This window comes from Geotrypetes seraphini, chromosome 2 (genome assembly GCF_902459505.1).
Source record: "Geotrypetes seraphini chromosome 2, aGeoSer1.1, whole genome shotgun sequence".
In the NCBI taxonomy this organism is placed as follows: domain Eukaryota; kingdom Metazoa; phylum Chordata; class Amphibia; order Gymnophiona; family Dermophiidae; genus Geotrypetes; species Geotrypetes seraphini.
In genome coordinates, this window is record NC_047085.1 from 426,906,076 (window position 1) to 426,932,993 (window position 26,918).

The following is a 26,918-nucleotide window of genomic DNA, read 5'->3' on the forward strand; positions in this document are numbered from 1 at the left end:
GTAGTATGGTCATACCTTCCCCCCCCTCCCAAGAGGTAAGAGGCAGATTTTTTCTTTGTGTGTTTCTGCAACCCCAGGACCTTTTTCAAGGTCTTTTCAGTTTTATTACTGAATAAGCCCAATCCTACATCAAAGATAGGTGCTTTGGGCTTCTTTCTCCTCACCCAAGCCTTATCCTATACTCCTTGCCGAGTAATCCACTTGTCTAACTACCTACGAGTATATACCATTTACACAGGTCCAGGTTAATTAAATTTGCTTAACTGCTTAGGTACACCAAGTCATTCAAGTGGAGTACAAACAACTAAATTAAAAAGCAATGACATGAACACCATAATTCAAAAGAAAGATAAGAGCAAAGCAACCTATCCCCTTATAGACCACAATGCCATAATGTCATACCATCCAACACTGAGCCCCAGGAATCCATGCCACTACTGTTGCAAAATCCTTCCAGGTCACCTGAATGAGCTTCCTGCCATGGATCGTTCTCCTTCAAATGGCTTACTAGTATTTCTGACAGAGGACTGGATTGACATTTGGAAATTTATCTGTGGTAGGAACCTGTCCCAATGCATTCCTTATAGCCCTATCAATACAATTGCCACTCACAAGGATTTCAGCGCAAGATGAAGTCCATAAAGCCTTTCCAGGGCTCTCTGGAATACCCAGTCTCAACCATTCTGACACCAAGCCCCCAACTGTTCTTGATCTAAAACAAAAATATTAAGTTATTCGTTTGCCCTCACTTCTTATCTATGTGGTTGTATCTCACAAAAATCCTTGATTTTCACTTGCCAATGCATTTGATTGTAACTAACTGGCTTCTGTTGTCCCTTTTCCATAATCATCCCATAGTGCTAGGGTGGTCTCGAAATTTGCTTGGACAGCCTAAATGTTTCTAGCATCTGGAGTAGCAGCCAGCTGGAAAGGTTGCAGTAGGGTCAAAGTGGCTGCCAGCATCATTGATCCACATATAGCTAAGAAACTTTTTTAAAAAAATCTTTATTGATTTTCCAAACAACAACAGTGCAAAACACAAATATATATACATATAATAATACCAAGAAAAGCACATTCATCTTACAGACATACATGAGCAATCATTTTAACTCACCCAATAATTAACAAGAAAACACAAAGCCTTAGAATCTTTCAATAACCTTTCCCAATTTGAAATAATAGTGCAATTTCCCCTTCCACCTGCCCACCCTGGATGAGTATGTTGAAAGGGCCAAAAATAAGATCAATTATCATTCCTTACAGAATTTTGTCAATGGTTCCCAAACATCCATAAATTTCCTATAATGTCCCTGTTGTATGGCCATCATACATTCCATTTTAAAAGTGTGGCATAGAGATTCACACCAGAAAGTATAATTTAACTGATCCCAGTTTTTCCAGTTCTTCAAAATAAGTTGTATGGCAACCCCTATCATTATAAAGAGAAGTTTGTTATTATGAGAAGATATTTGGCTTTTAGCCCTCATTAACATGCCAAATAGCACAGTAACGTACGTCAATGCCACTGGATTTTCCAATATTTATTCACTTGACCCCAAATGGATCTCCAAAATTTAAGTATCAAGAGACAATATAACAGTAGATGATCCAATGTCCCTAATTGAGGTGACAGTGCCTGCATCTATTAGACTTAGAGCTATCTAATTTCTGTAATCGAACTGGGGTCCAAAAATCTCTATGTAACAAGAAAAACCATGTTTGTCTCATAGATGCAGATGCCGTATATCTCATCCTCCAAGTCCAAATTCGTGGCCATTGAGACGCAGAAATCTGCTGCTTTATCTCAATGTTCCTAATGTCACAAAGACCATAGAATCGCATAGAAAATAAATTTACAACCTTAACATCATACATCCCAGGCAGACTGGGCCTCTGAATAAGCCAGATTCAAACAGTAGAAAAAGTTTACAAAACTACCTGCCAACAAAAAACCACAGCCAAAACTTGTAATCCTAATCAATACTGTCATCAGCCTGACCTCTAAGCCACTGGATCAAGCCATAACTTGAGTACCTGAATGTAAAACACGTGTAGGCTATAACTGTAGAGTTGCCAGATTTTCCTTTCGGAAAATCCGAACCTCTAGCCCCATCCCCAAGCCCACCCTAGCCCACGTCCCCACTGCCTGCTCTTGTTGGGCAGGGAAGAAGGCCACGTATGCACAATGCCTACTTCGGAAACTGAAGAACCATGGGATGGAAGGAAACATACACAGATGGATCAGAAATTGGTTGGCGAGGAGGAAGCAGAGGGTAGGAGTAAAAGGCCACTACTCAGACTGGAGGAGGTCACGAGTGGTGTTCCGCAGGGGTCGGTGCTCGGACCGCTGCTATTCAATATATTTATAAATGATATAGAAACAGGGACGAAGTGCGAAATAATAAAATTTGCAGACAATACCAATCTATTTAGTGCTGCTCAGACTAAAGATGACTGTGAGGAATTACAAAGGGACCTGAATAAAGCTAGGGGAGTGGGCGACGAGATGGCAGATGAAGTTCAATGTAGAGAAATGTAAAGTATTGCTTATGGGAAGCAGAAACCCGAGGTACAGCTATACGATGGGAGGGATGTTATTGACTGAGAGTACCCAAGAAAAGGACTTGGGGGTAATAGTGGACAAGACAATGAAGCTGTCGGCACAGTGCATGGCGGCCACTAAGAGAGCGAATAGAATGCTAGGTATAATCAAGAAGGGTATTACAACCAGAACGAAAGAAGTTATCCTGCCATTGTATCGGGCGATGGTGCGCCCGCATCTGGAGTACTGCGTTCAATATTGGTCGCCATACCTTAAGAAGGATATGGTGATACTCGAGAGGATTCAGAGGAGAGCGACGCGTTTGATAAAAGGTATGGAAAACCTTTCATACACGGAGAGACTGGAGAAACTGGGGATTCTGTTCCCTGGAGAAGAAGGGGATTAGAGGGGATATGATAGAGACTTACAAGATCATGAAGGGCATAGAGAAAGTGGAGAGGGACAGATTCTTCAAACTTTCGAAAACTACAAGAACCAGAGGGCATTCGGAAAAGCTGAAAGGGGACTGATTCAAAACCAGAGGGCGTGATAGGACAGAGTACGGTAATAGGGTTCAAGAAGGGATTGGACAATTTTCTGAAGGAAAAGGGGATAGAGGGGTACTACACAGGTCCTGGACCTGTTGGGCCGCCGTGCGAGCGGACTGCTGGGCACAATGGAACTCTGTTCTTATGTATTTATTACCTTCTGTTTTGAAGCAAGACATCAAGATATTTGTGTTATTAATGTCTATTCTATCAGCAAAACAATGTAACTTTATTGTCAGGCATCTGTCTCTGCCTCATTAATATTCATTCTTCCAACATGAGAATGAGGCTTTACTGCACAATATATATTGTTGAGTGAGCAAGCGTGATTTATTTTTGGTACCCGTGCTTTTACAGGGAACTGAAGAAGAGAAGGTATGCTAATATTTTTATTTAAGTTTTAGAAACTATCACTATTTATTGTTTCTATTGCTCTTGTATATTTCTTTAGCCTTCTTGTATCAGAGTGATGTAAATTAGAGGTGTTTTAATGTCATCTGCCTCGTGGTTTAGGTGCAGTTAGAATTTAAACAATGGAATTATTTTAAATAATAGGTTTATTCCTGTTTTGTTCTATTTTTATGTTGCCTCTCTAAATATTGTTTTTTAAAATACATTTTTGTTCACAGTTTATCCCTGGCTATACATCCATTTTAGAGTTACAAGATTGTCTTGCATCTCTTTTATTAGAAGATTCACAGGATATGGGATGTTTTCCCTTGTGGATGGTATTAGTGATATTATCATCCATAATTTATTACACAGTTTGGATATATATATAAAAGTTTACACATGATATGCATTTAGAGTACATTCAATTATCCATTTATTGATTTTGTCTGTACATGTATTGATTTCTACATTTACTTTTTTATATGAATATATATATTTATGGATGTATTCTAATGATGATGATTAATATTTGATCTTAAGGTGGCCAAACAGGTTGAAAAGGTGACAGTGAAAGCTAGAAGGATGTTTGGGTGCATAGGGAAAGATATGGCTAGTAGGAAAAAGAAGGTATTGATGCCCCTGTATAAGACTCTGGTGAGACCTTTTAGAATATTGTGTACAATTCTGGAGGCCGCACCTTCAAAAAGATATAAAAAGGATGGAGTCAGTCCAGAGGAAGGCTACTAAAATGGCGTGTGGTCTTCGTTTTAAGGCTTATGGGGACAGACTTAAGACCTCAATATGTATACTTTGGAGAAGAGGGGAGATAAGATAGAGACATTTAAGTATTTATGAATGGAGCAGATACAGTAAAATTATTTACCTGGAGAGGTGAGGAGCTCTGTTTCTGAGGCTTTTCCTACCCTACAAGAAGAATAGACCATTAGTCATTTCAATGGGATTTTTTTGGATGATTGGTAATTATATACAAGTGCTAAGATTGCCATTAGCGCATGGCCAGTAGTGCATAGACCCTCACCTTCACCCAAACAACTACCTTCCGCATACAATTCCAGGTACTTTCCTACATTGATCTTCCCACATAAAGTTGCTGGAGCCACACTGTTTCCCTGATTGTCTCCTGGGGTACTCAGGCATCCCATCATTATGTCAAAGTGAAATGGTGAGTGTTGTTACAGTTTGTGTGACTCAGAATTAGCAGTGTAATGTTAAATTGAAGGGATGTTTGGGGTGGGAGAAGTTATTACCTTTGACTTTCTGAATAGAAGATTTCAAGTATTCTAATGCATCCAGTAGCAATAAAAAGATTGAACATAAAAGGGTTTGGGCAGGTTCCTAGAGGAAAAGTCCATAAATGAGAATTAGCCTGGTAGTTTAAGGAAAATCAGTGCTTGTCTCTAGGAGTGAGGCATTAAGTAGGGATCAACTCTGTGGGAACTGCCAGGGATTTGCTGTTCACCCTGAACTGGGCACTGTTGCAGACAGGGTGCTGGGCTCAATGAATTTCTAATCTGACCCAGCATGACATGTTTTGTTTTCTTATGTACATTAAGATTGGTTTATAAAAATAATTGAAATCCTGTCATTTAAAAAGTGATGCAAAGGTGTTTTTCTGATAGCTGTTTGGCTACCTTAAGATCATCACATACAATCACACCCAAGTCCTGCTCTTCTGTTGTGCATATAGGTTCTTCACCCCCTAAACTGTACTGTTCCCTTGGGTTTTTGCAGCCCAAATTTCAGACAATTCTTCAAGCTTCGCCAGGAGTAATCTAAGAAATTTTTTTTTTTACAGAAAGTGTGGTAGATGCGTAGAACAGTCTCCCAGTAGAGGTAGTGGAGACAGAGAATGTGTCTGATTTCAAGAAAGCCTGGGATAGTCACGTGGGATTTCTTAGAGAGAGGAAGAAATAATGGTTACTGCGGATGGGCAGACTGGATGGGCCATTTGGCCTTTATCTATCATCTTGTTTCTATATTTTCCTTGGCAGTTCATACTAACCCTTGATCAGGGAGGGTTAGGTAATATGCCATCAGCTTCTTGCATTTGAATCTAAATTTTTAGTGCTGACCCAGGCTCTAGCTAGTTACTTTACTAGTAAAGATATGGAAATAGAAAAACATCTCCAGGAACAGCAAAATGCAAAGTTCTAGATGGGGTACTCTCTCTGCTGTACCCCATTTAGAACTATGTGCAAAAAGAAAAAAATGCTGAACCATACTTGATTCATTACATTGCCTCATTTCTATCAGCTCCATAGCAATCAATGGGGGAAACAAAAGAAAATTAAAACACACATGGCTACACCAAATTTAGCCCTGTGTGTTTTAATCGGGAGGGAGGGAGGTTGCTGGACTGCGCACGCTGAAGGTAAGTGGAGAGAGGGGGGTTGATAGGAACAGACGCTGAAGGGAAATGGGGAAGAGAGAGTGGGCTGAAGACATTGAAGGGAAATGGGGAAGAAAAGTGGAGAGTGTGGGGAAGATGCTGAAGAGAAATGGGCAAGAGAGAGTAGGGAGAAGACGCTGAAGGGAAATGGGGAACAGAAGTGGAGAGTGGGGATAAGACGCTGAAGGAAAATGGGGAAGAGAAGTGGAGAGTGGAGAAGATGCTGTAGGGAAATGGGGGAGAGTGGGGAGAAGACACTGAAAGGAAATGGGCAAGAGAAGTGGAGAGTGAGGAGATGACGCTGAAGGGAAATGGGTAAGAGAGTGGGGAGAAGACACTGAAGGGAAACTGGGAAAAGAAGTGGAAAGTGGGGCAAGACACTGAAGGGAAATGGATGAGAGAGTGGGGAGAAGACGCTGAAGGGAAATGGGTAAGAGAGAGTGGAGATAAGATGCTGAAGGGAAATGGGGAAGAGAAGTGGATAGTGGGGAGAAGATGCTGAAGGGAAATGGGGAAGAGAGATGCCAGACTGTGGGGGGGGAGAGGAGGGAAAAGATGGGTGCCAGACTAATGGGGGGGAGGAGAGATGGAAGAGAGAGCCACAGTAACAGCATATGGAAGAGGCATCGAAAAGGCAGAGAGTGGATGAAAGGAACTGAATGAGGAGAAGATGAGGAAAGCAGAAACCAGACAACAAAGAGAGAAAAAAAGTCTTTCTTTTCTTTTTTTTTTGCTTTAGGATAAAGTAGTATATTAGTTGCGTTGATGAACATTTATAAACAAAGCCCTGCCAGCTGAAAATCTGTTTCTCTAGTTTGGCAGCCAGAAATTTGATTTATAAAATGACAATTGTACAGAATATTGTTTCTTTATTTTACTTTAATAAGTTCAGTATTTGAGGCTTGTGTGGATGGAATCAGATGGTTTGTGAGGAAAGAGACCAAGCTTGTGGGGACAGGGCACTTAGTGATTCTAATAGGCGATTTATCAAATTTATTAATAAACTTGAAACTTGAGACAAATTTTTTCCCCATCATTCTCTACCTGAAATCTCAACAGACATTCAGTCTTGGGTTTCAACCTGCTTGTCTGACCTCGGTACCTGAATGGCTCACTACCATCTAAAATTAAACTTGGCTAAGACTGAGCTCCTTATCTTTCCACCTATCTTATCTTGTCCCCTGATACACCTTATCTTTCTTCTTCCCCCATTATGCTTCTGGGGTAATCTTTGATTCATCTCTTTCCTTCTGTTCACTTATCCAACAGACTGCCAAAACCTGTTGTTTCTTTCTCTACAATATCACTAAAATCTGACCCTTCTTTTTTGAGCACACGGCTAAGACCCTCATCACCTCTCACCTAGATTACAACAATCTGCTTCTCACTGGCCTTCCACTAACTCTGCTGCATGCCTCATATTCCATCAATGTCTCTATGCCCACATTACCCCTCTCTTCAAGAAATTTCATTGGCTTCTATTCGTTTCTGCATACAGTTCAAACTCCTCTTATTGACCTACAAGTGTATTCGCTCCACAGTTCCTCAGTTTCTCTCCTCTCCCCACACTACACCCCCCCCCCCGGCACTCCACTCATTGGATAAGTCTCTCTTATCTGTTGTAACCTTCTCCTCTACAACCAGCTTCAGACTCCATCCCTTCTACTTTGCTGCACTGTATGCCTGGAACAAACTGCCTGACTCAGTATGTTAAGGCTGTCTCTGGCAGTATTCAAATCCAGACTCAAAGCCCAAATCTTTGAAGCTGCTTTCAATTTCAAACTCCAATCACCTTCTAAGCACCAATATCTGTCTTATCATTCCCTCTGTTAATTCCCCCACCTGAGCACAGTATATTGATGTACTTTCTTGTCCAATTTGTCTGTCCTGACTAGATTGTAAACTCTTTTGAGCATGGACTGCGCTGCGTATGTCAGGTTCAAGTTTATTATATTTTTTATATACCACCCATCAAGGTTATCTAAGCGGTAGACAAACCTGGTTTTATGTATTTATGTTATATTTTTGTTGACTAGTTATTGGATGGGTGGGTTTAAATGCTGACTTTTCCAGGAAATGAGTTATATCCAAATTATCAAAGGGCAGCTCCAGCCAATGACTTTCAGCAATTAGACATTTTTTTTCTTTGTGAGAGGTAATGCATTTTTGATATCTTAACTACCTCATAAGCTGATCTAGTCAGTAATTTGGAAATTAATCAGATGCACATTCCTGGATCGCATTTTCCAAATTTTGTATCTTCCCATACATATTCCTACTCTTCTTCATCAGAATAAAATTACTTGTTTCATGTTTTGATTCTATCCTCATATCCCGCATTCATGTTTCAGTTTTAACTATGTCCAATATAACTTGAATAGAGTCCCAGATATTTGATAATGGTGGAACAAAGTCTGAATTTTTACAGAAAGTTGCATTAGCCTCCCATAGAGTTTCTATATTGAACGTTTGAGGACTCTTCAGCATTAAAGTAGCAAGAAAAAATTCACTCATAATTCTTCCCGTTTCGTTGCACACTGACCTTCTCCTGCCAGATATCTCAGATAGAGACATAAGACTTTGTGTCCTCTCTCTATACCACTGAGACTCCACCATCTCCATCCATTCAAGACATACCTCACTGGCTGTCATCAACAGGTACCAACACACCCAACAAGACTGCACTGTTCAATGCCTGGGGTCCTGGAGGCACTTGTCCCCTGATACACAACAAAAATGGTTCAAAGAAGGGGGATCTCCAAAACTCATGTATGATGTCAGTGAGGCCCCCAAATTGGGTAGAAGAGACTGTACCTCAGATGATGAAAGTATGGATGGGGTCCTGAGTAAGTGTCACAGATGTTCTCACAAAGGGTTTCTGAGGAAATGGGTGGGATAATGATAAGCACTTCCTCACTGATAGCACAGTTTAGCTGCCTGGCAGCAGGTGGCGCTAAACTGGCAGAACAAGTCCTCAGTTAGTAGGCATGGAGGAGTTTAAATATGCTGGAGTAAAATAGTTCAGTGAGGGACGAGGACTTTGCATTTTGCTGTTCCTGGAGATGTTTTTCATTTCCATCTCTTTACTAGTAAAGTAACTAGCTAGAAGAGCCTGAGTCTTCACTAAAAATCTAGATTCAAATGCAACAGGTATTAAGCAAGTGATGTAAGATTTACGAATGTCATTTTTTACCCATTCTATAATGAAAATATAAGCTATGACTGTGGACTGCTTTGCAGTGTTTGTCGGGAAAGGCAGCATATCGAATACAATAAACTACCACCTCCTTATAGGAGGTTCCTCTGCCTAATCTGAAATCCAGTTTTGTGTCACTTTTTAAATCACAGGATTCAATTATTTTTATTAACCAATCTCAAAGTACATAAGAAAACAAAACATGTCATGCTGGGTCAGATTAGAAATTCATTGAGCCCAGCACCCTGTCTACAACAGTGCCCAGTTCAGGGTGAACAGCAAATCCCTGGCAGTTCCCACAGAGTTGATCCCTACTTAATGCCTCACTCCTAGATACAAGCACTGATTTTCCTTAAACTACCAGGCTAATTCTCATTTATGGACTTTTCCTCTAGGAACCTGCCCAAACCCTTTTATGTTCAATCTTTTTATTGCTACTTGATGCATTAGACTACTTGAAATCTTCTATTCAGAAAGTCAAAGGTAATAACTTCTCCCACCCCAAACATCGCTTCCATTTAACATTACACTGCTAATTCGGAGTCACACAAACTGTAACAACACTCAACATTTCACTTTGACATAATGAAGGGATGCCAGACCTTCAGAAAACACTGTTTGTTTTTCATGGATCTACTAGCAGGCAGATGCCACTAATGCACTGGCAGTACTTCTGCATGCAAAAGATATACATCTTGACATCCCATCCCCAGCTCAAAATTGTTCATGCTATCCAAGAGACAAAGTGCCACACTCACACTCATCTTGATGTTCAATAACTGATAAATCTTCAGACATACTCGTTCAAAATGCATAGGAAATATCAAACATCTTATTTTTGAGTTTGTCTTTTCCCACAATTTTTGGTTTGAAATCTGGGTAACAATCAGTGCTATACCACATATCTCAACATCTCTTACTTACAAAATAATTATTTTGGAAAATACTTTTATACGAACGCATAGCGTCAGTTTTAGCGCCGACAGCGGCGGTAACTGCTTCGACATTCATAGGAATTCTATGAGCATTGTAGCAGTTACCGCTGTTGCCGGCGCTAAAATCCGCATTCGTGAAAGAGGAGGTATGTTTCCAACATATTTTATCTAGTACTGAGTGTCAATTATTAGATCTGCTTATAACCATTGATTTAAAAATTATATGTTCTTCATGGAATGATTTGTCGCAATTATCATTTGACAAATGGTGGAACTTAACTTGTTTTACTTATAGATATGAATGTCATATTGCTAGAAAAGAAAAACTTGCCAGAAAAGATAACAACAAATTGCCTGTTAAAAGACTACTTATCTCAGTGAATTTATAATCTTAACCTACTTTACTCCATTTCTTCAAGTTTATCAGGTCTTCTCATAAATTGTATTATCTGCTCTATGTATTTTGCACTTTATACATTTTTGTTGATCCATTTTGCCTTCTAATGTTATGAAGGATGTTTTTCCCCTTATGGTTTAATTGTTGTATGATTCTATTAATAAATGAAGACTAAAAAAAGACAAAACAAAACCTCATTTATACACATATATGACCAAACTGGGAATGAGGTCAAATATGTTTTTTCAGCTGCACTATCCAGAGACTGCCGTTGAAAATCATTGCAGTTTGTCCTCCCACGATCTGGAAAGCGCTGGGGAAGTCCATGGGTGGAACAAGAGTAAGCCCCTAAGTTATCTAGTTAGCAGCGATATTTAGTCCAGTAACCCAATAACAATCTAGATATAGGGCTCCTTTTACAAAGCGGTTTTACATAGTAACTTAGTAGATGACGGCAGATAAAAGACCCGAATAATCCATCCAGTCTGCCCAACCTGATTCAGTTTTAATTTTTTCTTCTTAGCTATTTCTGGGCAAGAATCCAAAGCTCTACCCGGTACTGTGCTTGGATTCCTACTGCCGAAATCTCCGTTAAAACCTATTCCAGCCCATCTACCCTCTCAGCCATTGAAGCCCTCCCCAGCCCATCCTCCACCAAACGGCCATATACAGACACAGACCATGCAAGTCTGCCCAGTACTGGCCTTAGTTCAATTTTTAATATTATTTTCTGATTCTAGATCCTCTGTGTTCATCCCACGCTTCTTTGAACTCAGTCACAATTTTACTCTCCACCACCTCTCTCGGGAGCGCATTCCAGGCATCCGCCACCCTCTCCATAAAGTAGAATTTCCTAACATTGCCCCTGAATCTACCACCCCTCAACCTCAAATTATGTCCTCTGGTTTTACCATTTTCCTTTCTCTGGAAAAGATTATGTTCTACGTTAATACCCTTCAAGTATTTGAACGTCTGAATCATATCTCCCCTGTCTCTCCTTTCCTCTAGGGCAGTGTTCTTACACCCGTGGACCGGCAGAAAAAAAAGAATTATTTTGTGGACCGGCAAACTACTAGGACTAAAATTTAAAAACCCCGTTTCTGCCCCATCTCCGCGAGCTCGGTCCCCACAAATCATCTGATCCCATCCACACAAGCCTCAGTTATGATTTTATATTGAATGTATTTTATTAAAGTATAAAAAGAAACAATATTCTGTAGAATTGTCATTTTATAAATACAAATAATTCAAAGCAAGGATCAACAAAACCCCTGTCTCCCCTCCCCTTAACATATATCCCCTCTACTATCAAGAAAACTGAACAAGCCAAATTATTACAGAATGCTACACAGAAATATCATGCTAACAGAATACTGAAGTAACACATGACAGGAATAGTTTTAGGGGAGTGCAACTAGGGCAACTGCCCCCTGGTCAGAGAGCGCCCTAAGCCAGCTGGAAGCTAAAGAAGCACTGCCTGGGTTTTGCAGTCCCCAGTTATGTCTAACACCAGCTCTAGCAGGATATATATTTCAAATCTGATATATTCTAATCACAAAATAGAAATAAAATTATTTTTTTCTACCTTTTGTCGTCTCTGGTTTCTGCTTTCAATCTTTTTTTCACTCTTCCTTCCAGCGTATGCTCTCTCTGTCACTTCAATCCAGCATCTGCCCCTTCCATATGGTATCTGTCTTCTTTCTATGTCCCTCTCCCCTTTCCATCCAGCTTGTGCCCCTCTCTCCTTTTTACATGATTCATTCCATCTTCACTGCTCTCTTCATTTTTATCTCTCCTACATCAGATCTATCATCGTTGTCCCTCTGCTTATTTTTCTGCTGACCCCTTCCTATCATCAATCTCTCTACTTTCTCATACCTGTGTCTCCCCTTCCCCTCCTCTAATCTCTCTGCCTAGCTGTTTCCTTCCTTTTTTCATTCTCCCTTCCCTCCTCCTCCTGTCCAGCAGTAACTCTCTTCCCTTCCTCCCCTCCCAGCAGCATCTCTCCATCTCCCTCTCCAGTAGCAGCTGTCCCTTTTTTTTCCTAGCCCAGCAGCTTCCCAGATTCCTTTCCCTCCTCCCCTCCCAGAAGCATCTCTCCTTCTTCTCCCTCTCCAGTAGAAGCTGTCCTTTTTTTTTTCTGGCCCAGCAGCTTCCCAGATTCCTTTCCCTCCTCCCTTCCCAGATGCATCTCTCCTTCTCCCTCTCCAGTAGCAGCTGTCCCTTTTTTCCCCTGCCCAGCAGCTTCCCAGACTCTGATAGTGGTTTTCTCCCCTCCCAGCAGCTATTCTTATTTCCCAGCGCAGCAATTCACGAAGGCAGCCTCGGGTCCTTTGTTGGGTCGCGCCGCCTCTGAGGAAAGAGGAAGCTGCATCATCAGAGGTAGCCGCGACTCAGCAAAAGCCTCGAGGCTGCCTTCGTGAATCGCTGCGCTGGGAGGTAAAGGAGAGCTGAAGAGAGGGGAGAAAGCCACTGTCGGAGGCTCCCCAAGATCTCTCCGGCCCAGCGCACGCTTCCAATGCTGATCTTGCCGGTCCTGCGCGGACCGGCAGGAAGTTGAAATGAGTCAATCTTGCCGGTCCTGTGTGGACCGGCAAAAATTTCCTGCGGACCGACACCGGTCCGCAGACCGGCGGTTGAAGAACTGTGCTCTAGGGAATACATATTCCAGGCTTCCAGTCTTTCCTCATACGTCTTCTGGCGCAAGCCTCCTATCATTTTCGTCGCCCTCCTCTGGACCGCTTCAAGTCTTATTATGTCCTTCGCCAGATACGGTCTCCAAAACTGAACACAATACTGCAAGTGGGGCCTCACCAATGACCTGTACAAGGGCATCAACACCTTCTTCCTTCTATTGGCTACGCCTCTCTTTATACAGCCCAGCATCCTTCTGGCAGCAGCCACTGCCTTGTCACACTGTTTTTTCGCCTTTAGATCTTCAGACACTATCACCCCAAGGTCCCTATCCCCGTCCATGCATATCAGCTTCTCACCTCCCAGCATATACGGTTCCTTCTGATTATTAATCCCCAAATGCATTACTCTGTATTTCTTTGCATTGAATTTTAGCTGCCAGGCATTAGACCATTCCTCTAACTTTTGCAGATTCTTTTTCATATTTTCCACTCCCTCTTTGGTGTCTACTCTGTTACATATCTTGGTATCATCTGCAAAAAGGCACACTTTTCCTTCTAACTCTTCAGCAATGTCACTCACAAACATATTGAACAGGATCGGCCCCAGCACCGAACCTTGAGGGACTCCACTACTCACCTTTCCTTCCTCCGAGCGACTTCCATTAACCACCACCCTCTGGCATCTGTCCGACAGCCAGTTTCCGCCCTACATGGCTAGAACTAACACCAGCTCAATGCTGGCGTTAGCGTCTAGCGTGGCCGGCAGTTTAGCGCACGCTATTATGCGCGTTAAACCGCTAACGCGGCTTTGTAAAAGGAGCCCATAGTAATGACAGCAAAACGGCTGACCTAACTTTATCCAGTTATCCATCCAAATTTAGTGAGTCACTACCATCTGGACAGTGCTGGCACCAGGGCCAGGGTTAGCCAAGCTGAGGCCCAAGGTAGAAATTTTCAAAGGGGACCCAAAGCCTGCCAGCAGGGTGTACTGCCTTGAGTTTGAGGCAGGCTTGGGGCCCTTTCTTGCATGGAAGACTAGAACAAGTGCTCTGTTTGTAACCCCTATAATGCTGGCCCTGACTGATCAGTCTATCCAGATATTCAGCACTGGCCACTATCCCTATATCAGCACTGAATATCCAGATATATTTCAGTCACAGTGACTGGGAATTGCTGATTGCTTTGGTTGAATATTGACCCTTATGTACTTAATTACAATTAAATAGCACTGGTCCAAACATTAGGCAACTTAGGCATTGCCTAGGGCAGCAGCAAAGCAAAATAAATTTTGACAGCTACCCAGACTCAAAGAACCATCAGAGAGTAGCTTTACCTGCAGAAAGAACAGGCAGTTTTAAAATAGCTCATTTGCCTTTGGTAATGGTTTTTGGAAATTGCTCTCATTATGTGTATAGTCACAAAATAAAGTTTAATTAAAAAAAATGATATCCAAATATATCTTTTCATAAACAGTATTAAATTTGACATCAAGTCTTGAGGTGTTGATGCTAGCTTCCTATGAGTATAAAATTAATTGAAGCTTTGCCTAGGGCAGTTCTTCTCAACCCATTCCTGGGGGCACACCCAATCAGTTAGGTTCCAGAATATCCATAATGCATATGCAGGAGATAGATTTGCATACCGAGGAGATAGTGCATGCAAATCTATCTTGTGCATATTAATTATGGATAGCCTGAAAACCCTAAGGCAGGAGTAGAGAACTCCGGTCCTCGAGAGTCGTATTCCAGTCATGTTTTCAGGATTTCCCCAATGAATATGCATGAGATCTATTTGCATGCACTGCTTTCAATGCATATTCATTGGGGTAATCCTGAAAACCCAACTGGAATACTGGCTGTCAAGGACCGGAATTCCCTACCCCTGCCCTAAGGGCTGGATATGCCCTATAGCAGGGATCTCAAAGTCCCTCCTCGAGGGCCGCAATCCAGTCGGGTTTTCAGGATTTCCCCAATGAATATGCATTGAAAGCAGTGCATGCACATAGATCTCATGCATATTCATTGGGGAAAACCTGACTGGATTGCAGCCCTCAAGAAGGGACTTTGAGACCCCTGCCCTACAGACTATGTTGCGAACTACTGCCCTAGATAACTGACTACCCTTATTAAGGCCCTGTTACTAATATGCTTTAATTAGTTAATGCAAATCAGGGGAGTGAAGCCTAGGTTTGGGTACCAGAGGCACTGGAAGCTGTATTGTCCAAACAATATCAACACAGTAGATGCCATCCAGAATCTCCACCATAAACTCTTTGAAAAATAATTTAAGGAGCTGGCTACACAAAAGCAAGAAGAGGAGCAACTGAAAAATAAATGCACAAAGTCCTCCCTCCCATAAAACGGTAGAGCAGGGAGCCCCGCCGGGATGATGCTGAAAAAGCATGGGCCCTGGAAGCTGCTCTACCAGCGATGAGCCGGCGGAGGGCGCCCTTGTCCTGCGTTTCCATGCCCGTCCCGGGCTCGCAAGAGTTAAAAGCTCGCTGAAGTCGCTGTGATTCCTCCAGGGAGTTAAAAAAAAAATAAATAAATAAATAAAACGGCTGTAGAGAAGAGATCGAGGGAAGCGGCAGAGGAGTTACAATACGGAGCAAAGGAGCAGCGGTCGAAGGAGGAGGAGGGGAGGGAGGGAAGGAGATTGCAGCAGTGCACCAGGGAGCAGCATGGAGGCGGCTGCGGGAGGAGCAGCAGCGCTCTGCACGTCTCCTTCCCCTGGCTGCTGCTGTTAGCGGTACCGGCGCCGGTGCTGGAGCCGGAGCGGACATGAGCGGGGGGGCGGCGGCGGCGCTCCTCCTCCTCGTCTTCTGCTTGCTGGGCTGCAACGAGCGGAAAGCTCTGGGCAAGAGTCTGCGGGAGACGAAGAGCCCCGCGCCGGTGGCTGAAGGTCAGTGGAAGGGAAAGCGGAGGGGAGGGGGGAGCTGCAACCACCACCACCACCACCACCGCAGGAGAGGATGCGCCCAGAAAAGTTACGGGGAGGAGTGGACCTGGGGGGGGGGGGGTGTCGAGCTGCGATTGGGGGAGGGGCTGTCACTGCGCTGCTGCTGCCACTGCCACATTGCTTCCAGTCCCCGTTATAAACACCCCCTCCCTGTGCAGACGGAAGGGGGATGAAGGTCTGCAGATTGAGAAGTAGGGTTCACCGGGGGGGGGGGGGGGGGAGCGATGATTGCCGCGCTCTGACTGGAGTGGAAGTTGATCCAGCGGAGATGGGGGGCGGATGCTGCGCCCCCTCCCTCCTCGGTGTCCTTTGCAGCCGAGGGTCCTGCGGCGCCGCTCCGCATCCGCAAAGTTTCCTATGGCTGCGGGAGCCGCGGCCTCTCCGCTTCCCTTTGTTTATCGCTGCGGCTTTGTGGTTCCTCCCCCCCCCCCCCACGCTTGCAACTGCGCGCGAATAAAAGGAGCGTGCTCTCGCGCCGGAGCAATCACACCGTCTCTTCCGTTTTCCAGGATATCAAAATTATTTCAGCGTGTTTCCTGCTCCCCCCCCCCCCCCACACACACACACACACATTTGTTATTTTGCACAGAAATCACAGCAACGACCTAATGTTTAAAAAAAACCACCTCCTGTAGCTAGTAAGGATTTTCCACTTCAGATGTAGGGAAAATGCAGCCTTGATACCATTTACGGAAATGCAAAATTTCCTTGCACGAATCGTCGTTATTTCAGTTGTGGCATGAAAGTGTGATGTACCGTAATTGAATTTGAAAACCAGCCACACAGTACGTGAAAGTGGGTTCAGCTTCCTGCCACTTTGTGACTTTTTTAGTGATCTCTGATTTATTTTTTTTCTCTCACAGGGCTGTTCCATTATTCTTGGCAATGAAAAGATCCGGGTCTTTGAGGCTCGGTGCTGTATTTCTCCTTGCTGTTTTTCATATCATCACAGAAAGGGTGACTTGGTTTTAAACCGTGGAAAAGCCGCCTGTTGATGGTAGTTGGGCAGCTGCAGTTTTCAGACTTGGGCAATTAGATATGCTTCTAGCCGTTTAGAAGCAGTCAAGTCTTCTCTACTCAGTTCACTGCCACAATTCAAAACTTACCCTCCTCTCTCCTTTTATTTACTGAGTCTGATGGATTCAGTTTTAAGGGTCCAAATCAATGACACTTGGGAGAATTGGTAAATACCACCAAAGTTCAGAAAAAAGGAGAGCCTCTTGCTCAGTGGTCTCAAACTCACAGCCCGCCAGGTATTATTTTGAGGCCCTCGGTACGTTTATCATAATCACAAAAGTGAAATAAAAGAGTTTCTCGATCATATGTCTCTTTAGCTATAAATTAGAAGATTATTATTAAGACCAAAAGGAAAGATTTATAAACTATAAAGAGTTTTACCTCATGCAAAATTGTCGTTTCTTTAATGACATTAACTATTTTTTTCTGAGGCCCTCCAAGTACCTACAAATCCAAAATGTGGCCCTGCAAAGGGTTTGAGTTTGAGACCACCGCTCTAGCTACTCTAAACCCTTTTGTGATCACAGTGATTCCAATGGTGAGTGTCACTAAATGAATGGGGTACCAGAATTTCAGACTGGACTCAATGGGAACCTGTGCCCCTTGTCATCATGCATTTACCCCATCTACAGGCCATTATAATAAACTGTTATGTAGTCGGTGACATAGTGGTGGGGGGGGCAACGGCTGTCTGCCCTGAGCGTCCTCCTCTCTGCCCCCCTCCGCTCCTTCCTTGCCCCTCCCCCCACTACCACGCGCATGCCCCTTCCCTTGTACCACTGTAACATTCTTGATAAGAGCAGCAACCTCAACTTGCTGCTCGCGCTCTTCCTGGACCCGCCCCTAGAAAGTGACATCAGAGGAAGAGCCAACGCTGGCACAAGCAGCAGGTTGGGGTTGCTGCTTGCGCCGGAAAGGTTAAAGAGGCAGGCGAGGACGGGGAAGGGTGGGGGTGGGGGCAGAGAAGAGGGCAGGGGAGGGGCGGCGCCGCCCCTGGTGCCTCTCAACCTCGCTACGCCATTGTCTGTAGTGTATTTATTTATTGTTGACTGGGATTTATTAACCACCTTTTTTCATTAAGAGATTCACCCAATGCAATACACTGGATAGTAGTCGGGTACGCAAGTATTTTCCCTATCTGTCCTTGGGGCAATGAAGGGATTAAGGCCCTGATTCTATAAAGTCCACCCAAAGTTAGGCGCCAATATTGGTGCCTAATCTAATTGAGCAATAGGCTCAGTCAGTGTCTATATTGACGCTCAACACCTCACAATCAGCTTTAGTTGGACTTAATTGAAAGTTGGTCGCTTAACTCGAAAAACTCAATTCTGCAAAAAGTAGGTGCCTAGTCCAAAGTGCCTATACTAAAACTGGGCATGGTTAGGGGCGTGTTTTAAAGTTAGGCATCTCTTTGTGAATCAGGTGCAGTTGGTTAGGCACAGAAAACCTTAGTATAGATTGGTGACACCTAAATGTTGGGATTCTGAACGCCATCTAAGCTAAGTGTGATTCTAAAATGGGTGCCTAAGATTTTATAAAATCGGTGCCTGTGTCATCCCCTAACTTTAGGAGAACTTCATAGAATTGGGGCCTGACTTGGCCCAGAATTACAAGGATCAGGCTGGGAATGAACTTGTAACCTCAGGGTGCTGAGACAGCAGTTCTAACCAACGCTAGGCCACACCTCAACTCCACTGTAGTGGTTTTCTTTGGAGGTAGCATAGATGTTTTTCTGCTCTGAGATAATGTCTAATGTAGCAAAGATTTTTGTGCACAAACAAAATTTGCTCTGAGTGGGAAGTAAAGCACTGTGCTAATCTTAATTCAGTTGTCATGAACTGCATGCTAACCACTACCTATGGACTTATTTGCTTTGCAACAAAATGCACAAAGTTTTAGCTCAGTGTATTACTTTCAGCTTATTGCGGAACCTTTCCTTCACCCCTGGAGGTGAAGCGGGCAGGAGCGAGCTTTTCGCGCTCCTGCCTCGCTGCTAACCCGGTCATTGGTGGCTGCGGTGAGCTCTCCTTTCTTCAGCCGCTGTACAATAGCGAGCAGGAGTGCGCTTTGGCGCTTCCGCTTGGCACTGAGCAGCTTCCTGACTGGCTCCGAATTCGAGAAGTCACGGGAGCCAGTCAGGAAGCCACTTAGCACCGAGCAACAGCGCCAAAGCGCACTCCTGCTCGGTACTGCTCAGCGGCTGAAGAAAGAGCTCGCAGCAGCCACAGACGATTGGGATAGCAGGAGGGCAGGAGCGTGAAACACCAGGGATCGGCAGATAACATACAGGACAGACATGGCAGGAAGGGGGGGCAGGATGCAGAGGCTGACAGGGGAGGAAGGGGGCTGGGTGCAGAGCCAGGGTGGGAGGGGGGCTGGATGCAGAGCCTGTCAGGGGCAGGGAGGGAGCTGGGTGCAGAGTCAGGGAGGGAGGCTGGGTGCAGAGCCTGATGGAGGAGGAGGGGGGCTGGGTTTACTGCCTGGCAGGGAGGGGGCTGGGTGCAGAGCCTGCCAGAGCAGGGCACTTGAATATTAAGCCACCCGGCTTATATTCAAGTCAACCATATTTCCTCCTTTTGGGGGGGAATGGGGGTCTCGACTTATATTCGGATTAACTTATATGCGCATATATACGGTATTTCCTTCCTTCCCCCCTAGCGGGACCCTGCCGCACAACCTCTTTCTTCGGCTTTCAACTCTTGACTCCCGACTCCCAAACTCTCCCACATACCTACCTCCTCCCCGGTGTTTGTTTTTTTAAATCTACGGGCAGTGTCGATGAGATAGCGTCTTGCCATTGGCCTGCCTCGAAGTCTTCTTTCAGCAGCAATTTCCTGTTTCTGCATAGGTGGACTACTGCTGAAAGAAGACTTCCAGGGCAGGTCAATGGCAAGATGATGATTTCATCTACGCTGCCTGGAGATAGGGAGTTGGAAAAGTTGGGAGGACAGATGCTCAGGGGGTTAGGAAAGTCAGATACTGCACGTACTGGGAGTGGGTTGGGAAGGACAAATGCATGGGCCGGGGGGGTGGTTAGGAAAGGAGGAAAAGAGAGATGCTGCACAGGTGGGGTAGTAGGAATGGAGAGAAATAAATGCTGCTGGTGGGGGAGGGAAAAGGAATGGAGAATTGTTGGACATAGTGTGTGGCATGAGAGGGGAAGAGAGATGATGTATATGGAGAAAGGAAGAAAGAAGGAGAATTGTTGGACATGATTGTGGTGGAGAGGAGGGAGAGAGAAATATTATACTGGGAGGGAGGATAGATGACTCAAAGAAGGGAGAGATGTCAGACCACTAGAATGGGAAGGAGAGATAGAGATGTCAGACCACAGAATGGAAGGGAAGAGAGAGATGATAGACCGCAGAAAGAAGAGGAGAGAGATGTTAGACCTCGGGAAGAGGGAGGGAAGGGGAGAGAGATGCCGGACCATGGGAGAGGAGAGAGATTCCAGGCTATGAGAAGGAGAGGAGAAAGATGCCAGACCATATTAGGGGGGAAGGGGAAGACAGAGGGAGGAGATGGTACCCAACAATGGGTGCGGCAGGGAAGAGATAAGAATAAATGCTTCTTATGGATAGATGGAAGTAGGGGAGAAGAAAGAGGGAGGAGAAGGTACATATGAATAGATGGGAAGGGAAGGGAAGGCTTGGAAAATAGATTTTGAGAAGAAAGCAGAAAAATGGAAGAAAGTTTAATGTTAAAAGTTAATGCTAAAGATGGATGAATGGCATAAAGTGAAGGAGAGAAAAACAGCAAATGGATAAGGTGGCCCTGGATACACAGTTAAGAGCACAGACAGAAATAAGGAAGTACAGCCAGAGTCTGGGAAAGATGCTTTGAAAACCAAAATCACCAGACAACAAAATTAGGGGAAATGATTTTATTTTCCATTTAGTGATTGAATTGTGTCAGTTTTCAGAATTTACATCTGCTGTCTATATTTTGCACTGTTTAGGAAGAAATACATTTGTTTCTATTTCTCTGCGGTTGTACTGCATGCAGAGTCTTGCATCTTAGGGTTTTGTTTGTATATATTAGTACTTTTAGTTTGTGGTCCTGTATTTGTATCTGCATGTGTGACCAAGGCCAGGTGTTCTGGTAGGAATGAATGTTGACAAACATACAGTGTGCTTTGTGTAGTTTAATTTTGTAGTTAACCATTATGTGTTGTTAATAAGATTATATTGTGGGTGTATACAGCTCTCCCTCTGGATTCGCGGTTTCCCTACTTGCAAATTTGATTATTCACGATTTTTTTTTTTCTTTTTGCAGACTGCCCAAACCTTACCTGGTGGTCTAGTGGTGAGGTGGGGCAGGAACAATCTTCCTATGCTCCTGCCCTGTGCAGAGCCATCATCAAAATGGCTGCCGTGAGTTCCCGTTGTAGTCTCGAGACTACAACATGAACTCACGGCAGCCATTTTGATGACAACTTTGCACGGGGCAGGAGCATAGGAAGATCGCTCCTGCCCCGCCTCACTGCTAGACCACCATGTAAGGTCCAGGGACACAGGAGGGAGGCGGGGGTGGGTCAGAGCCAGCCCAATTATTTGTGATTTTTCCCTATTCGTGAGCCGTCTCTGCACCTAACCCCCATGTATACGGAATGAGAGCTGTATATGAAAAATGAATGGAAAAAATGGTATTACAATTAGTACTATTATGAGGGCGGGGTCTGTGGGGGAGATTGCGCTCCCCCAACAAAAAAGCGTTCCACTGCCTATGTCTGTATTTAGGTACAAGCACTTTCACCGGTTTGTATACCTAAATTATAGGCTTGTATTTATATTTATGCTGATTTATGCAAAAAGAAAAAAAAATCATGAATAATAATAAATGAAAGTAGGCATCTGCGTTCCTGTATAGAATAAGCACAGGTGCCCTCTGAACTCCTATTTATAAGGGCACAGTTACAGAATTACCAGTTCTCTGCAGGACATTGCTTCCCATTTGAAGTGGTTATGTCCTATCCTAGCATTTTCCTGTTTCTTGACTTTTGATAGCATTTACGTTCTTTTTAATACAGATTTCACTGTCTAATTCCCATTTAGCACACATTTCTTTTTATGTGTCTCATTAATTTATTGCATCCAGTGTTCTGTTAAAATTTAATACAGATTTTTAGTTCATTGTTACATCAGCTTCCTGGGATCCCAATGTCTTTATACTGTAGTTTTTCATTTGCAAAAAAAAGCTGATGCCACATGATTTTTATATCTCTAGCCGTAGATTGATACAATGAAACTGAGCTTCACTGGTTTCCTGGCTCTTGCAGTCTTGTGCTAAAAAAGTTTCATTTCACCTTTCTTTTGAGACAGCTCTTGCGCTCTAACATGCGGATCTGTAAGCCACAAGTTGTCTTCCCACATGTAATTTCTAACAGCAACATAGAATCACATATACCGCATTAGTGGTCTGCAAAGGAGCCAACTTTTCAAAATAATTGGGAGTGCTCAACTCATCACAGATTACTAAGTGCATATCAAGGAAATTAAAGCATGGTGGGTTATGAACACAACTGGCAAGGCTGTCCTTAAATTAAAAGCAGAGCAGGTGGTGCCAAACAGGGAGGACTTATGGGTAAAAGAAATGCTAGCGGTGGCACTTTAAGTCCCATCCGTCTTCCTTCTCACCCCAACCCCAATTCATCGCCACAGTTTACCATCCTACTCCCAGACCATCTATACCACACTCATGCTATATGCCTTCCAGTCCATCCTGGTCCATCTATACAACCTATATTCTCCCCCTCCCATCCAGTCCTCAATAGTCTCTCTTCCCTAGCAAACCTATGCACACTATGCACTTTATTTTCTCTTAGACCATCTTCTTTCTCAGTCTCTCCCTACCGTAATGTCTTCTTCCTGCTTTTCTTATTAGATTTTTCCCTCACTTCAATGCAGTTTGACTTTTTTGTTTTAGGGTAGGATGCTTAAAATCACCTCCTGTCCCCCATTCCTACTCCAACCCCCTTTTCTATACTTCTCTGCTCTCTACTTCCTCCTGACTTAACCAGCCTTGACCTTTATTAATTCCTTCCGCCAATGGGTTCCCTCTCAACCTTGATCTGTGCCCCTCCCCTGCAATCTAGGCACACCCATCCCTCATACTTTCTAAACAGATTCATTTTACATTTCAAAATTTTTATCCCCACCCTTCCTGGCAAGGATCATATTCTAAACTAAACCTTAGGCTTCTATACCGTATTTTTTCTATAACAATAGAGCTTGGCACGGTTTACAAAAAATTAGAAAAGAGTACAAGTACAATATGAGTTTGGAATAGTATGGAAAGGAGCGGAATTTACAGCTTTGAAAATAGCCAAGTTTTCAGATGGTTTTCGAAATATTTGGAAAGAGTCCAGATCACGCAGTTGAAAAGAAAAATTCCACAACTCAGTAATTTTGAAAAGTAGAGCTTTCCCTAGTTTGCCAATGTAGATAACGCCTTTCGACATTGAAAAGGACAATTTAAATTTTTGAATAGATCTGGTGATATCAGATCTTATAGAATTCCAAGACAGGGGAATTAAAGGGGGAAGGATGTCATGCAAGATCTTGAATGTTAAGCAGGCACATTTAAAATAAACCCAGAGCCCCAGACACCATTCATATCTAGAGCTCACAGACCAGTTCCACATCCAGAAAGGCCCTATGATCTGCTCCAGCACCTGAATGCACAAACCTTGGAAGCTTAGCAATCAGTTGCTCCACAGCCCCTAGGGCTACATTTGCACATGGTGCTTCTTGCTCTCAGACTGAAAATCCCAAAGGAGAAAATCAGTGAACTTAGAGGTGTTCATTCATATCAACCCACTGTGTGCCAGCCCACCTGCTAAAACTCCTGCAGTTACCGAATAAGTGCTTGCTCAGTGGGGAGCTAAGTTAGCACTGACTCTAGTGCCTTCTGCAAAATTGGAAATTGTCACTTCATTTGGTGGTAACAACTTTAGCACAATGCCCCCTCCTTTATTAAGGGTGACTCTAGCACATCCTTCTTACTCTCTGCTTTTACCAAATACCCCCTTCTTTCTCATCCATTCTCTGACCAGCAGCATTATACCCCCCACTCCCCTCTTTTCCTGGCCCACATTATGTGGAAGGATATAGGGTGGCATCCCACTATAGCATTACCACCTCCTCATTCATGGTGCCCTGCATAGCCTCAAAGGTCATAGACCCCATAAAGCTAGCCTGTAGCAGAGCTGTGCTGGCAATGAGAATGGAAAGTAGAGAGCTGCACGAGAACAGGGATGACGGGAGTCCTGCTGAAACTGCGGGGTCCCCCTCTGGGGATCCCGCAGGGATGGAGGCACCTCGAGGGGCTCAAATGCTACCTCAGTAATACACCTCCTTTTCCTGTCCTCCAGCCACACTTGACCCTTCCACAAAGCAGCATGTCGCGCTCCTGGAACACCGCCCACAAGTCGGAAGCCTTCCCTCTGACATCAGAGCTGACATCAGAGGGAAGGCTTTCGGGTCAGCCATGTGTAGCATGCAGGAACTGTGGCACACGGCCCTGCCAAGAAGTAAGTGCAGCTGGAAAGCAGAAAGGAGGCGGCCGACCTGGATGGCTCTATTACAGTCTCATGGGAGAGTGGCATGGAAATAGTTGGGCCACAGAAAGGAGGGTGGGAGTGAGCAAATGAGCACATGCACATTGGGCCAAGGAAGGGAGAGAGTTCTAAGGAACTTGAACTTGGAATAAAGGAGGGAGCATGTTGGAGCACGAACTTGGAACAAAGCCTGGAAGGAGAGAGGGGAACACAAACTTGGGACACAAAAGGGAGGGAGGGAGCGCATTTGAACACAGAAGGAAGGGAGGGGGCACAAACTTGGGATATAGGATGGAGGGAGGGAAAGAGATGCTGAGGTGGGGGAGAGAATAGAAAGGGCAAATTGTTGGGCATGGGTGTGGCACGAACTTGGAACAAAGCCTGGAAGGAGGGAGGGGAACACAAACTTGGGACACAAAAGGGAGGGAGGGAGGGAGCGCATTTGGACACAGAAGGAAGGGAGGGGGCACAAACTAGGGATATAGGAGGGAGGGAGGGAAAGAGATGCTGAGGTGGGGGAGAGAATAGAAAGGGCAAATTGTTGGGCATAGGTGTGTGAGTGAGATGGAAAGAGAGATTGTGCACAGGGGGTGGAAGAAAGAGGAGAATTGTTTGGCATGGGAGGGAGAGGAGTGAGGTAGAGATGCATGGGGAAGAGAAAGACAAGAGGAAGAAATGTTGGATGTGGTGAAGAGGGAACAGTGGGACAGATTGAAAAGGATGCAAGACGGAGGAATGTTGGACATGGTGATGAAGGGAATGGTGGGAGAGATGTGACATGGTGCTAGAGAGGGGTGATAGAAAGAGAAATTGTTGGGCATGGGGCTGGTGGGCAGAGACGAAAGATGCTGCACATGGTCCGGGGGATGAAAGAGGGAGAAATGTTGGATGTGGCAGTAGAGGGGATGGGAGAGATGCACCCTGGACCCCTCTCTTTCCTCACTCCCATTGCAGCAAGGGAGAGAATGAAGGAAAGAAAGATGATGGACAGTGAGGGAGGGAGAGAGAGATATTTACACACGGGCGTGGAGAAGAGAAGAAGAAATGCTGTGCAGGAATGGGGAGGGGAAAAAGAGGGGAGAGGAAAGAGAGAGAAGAGAGAAATGCTGGACATGGTACAAGGAACCAATGGACAGCAACTGCTTGAACAAAAATTTGCAGAAGACAGGAAAGCAGAAAAAAAGAGAAACTGGGAGAAACTTGATGGATAAATAAATCTCCAGGCAACAAAGGTATTAAAAAAAAAAAAAAGGAATTTATTGAAATATGTTAGCTTTGGGAAATGTATATAGCAAAAGTCTTTGTATTGTGTTCAAAAGAAAAGGAAATGCATTTCTGCTTTTATATCTCTAGTGCTGAAGTACTTGCTGACCCTTGCTGTGGCTGGTGGGGATCCCCACGCACCGTCAGCTGAGGACCTCCTCCAAAGGTGACTAGAACTTCCCTCCACCAGGCCTAGCAGTTGCTGAGATGCCAGCATCTGTGACTCAGGGATGCTGCTGCTGCCTGTCAAGCTTGGCAAAAGGGACCCCTGGCCATATTCAGAGGAAGCTGACATAGCTTGAGGGTCCTCATCAGCTGAAATATTTATATTTTATATTTACATTAGTGGCTCTGGCAGAGACCTGTTTACAAAGTATGTATTCTTCCCAATTAATATTTCCAAATTAATAAAGTGTCTTTGCTTATTTGTAAATGGGTCTCTACCAGAGCCCTTAATTCAGTAGCATAATTAGCCCCTCCTTTTACAAAATTGCAAAAGCGGTTATTAGTATGGGCAGGCGCGCTGAATACTCTGCGCTGCTCCCAATGCTCATAGCAACTCTTTGAGCGTCGGGAGCAAGCGCAGAGCATTCAGCGTGCCAGCTGGTGCTAAAAACTACTTTCACGGTTTTGTACATTAAAATCCTTTAGGTCTTTGCTGGCAGTGAGCAGCAACATATTTCCCCTGTTTGCACCGGCCCAAGTCTTCCTCTGATACAGCTTCCTGTTCGTGGGACTAGGAGGATGCGTCAAAGGAAAGGCTCAGCTGGTGTGAGCAAAGGGAATGAGTTCCTGCTCACTACTGGTAAAGACCTAAGGAATTTATAGGTAGTGGGAAGGGGAGGTCGGAAGAGTGAAGTGAATCCCCCGATTGCCTGTAGGGGGGAGGGGAGATGTGGGATAGGGTGGAATGTGTGTGATGGGGGGGGGGGTGTCATGTCCACCCACTTTGGGCTCAGTTCTGTCCACAGTTGGGTGTCTGGCTATGCTCCTATTCTGCTAGAGACAGCAATGTACAGACGCTGCCTTTAGCCTGCTCTGGAGCATTCCCTGTGACCAGTC

At 44.3% G+C, this 26,918-nt stretch overlaps 1 protein-coding gene across 2 annotated transcripts in view; it reads left to right on the plus strand.

The window, feature by feature from the left end:
- Positions 1-15,551: 15,551 nt before the first annotated feature.
- Positions 15,552-26,918, plus strand: part of FAM171A1 (family with sequence similarity 171 member A1) — a 292,982-nt gene continuing 281,615 nt past the window's right edge. The window contains exon 1 of one of the 2 annotated variants that reach the window (XM_033931205.1): positions 15,552-15,961. In XM_033931205.1, the coding sequence (XP_033787096.1) occupies positions 15,841-15,961 (121 nt within the window). In that variant the 5' untranslated portion in view covers positions 15,552-15,840. The remainder of the gene's footprint in view (positions 15,962-26,918) is intronic. The other variant, XM_033931204.1, reaches the window with a different exon arrangement.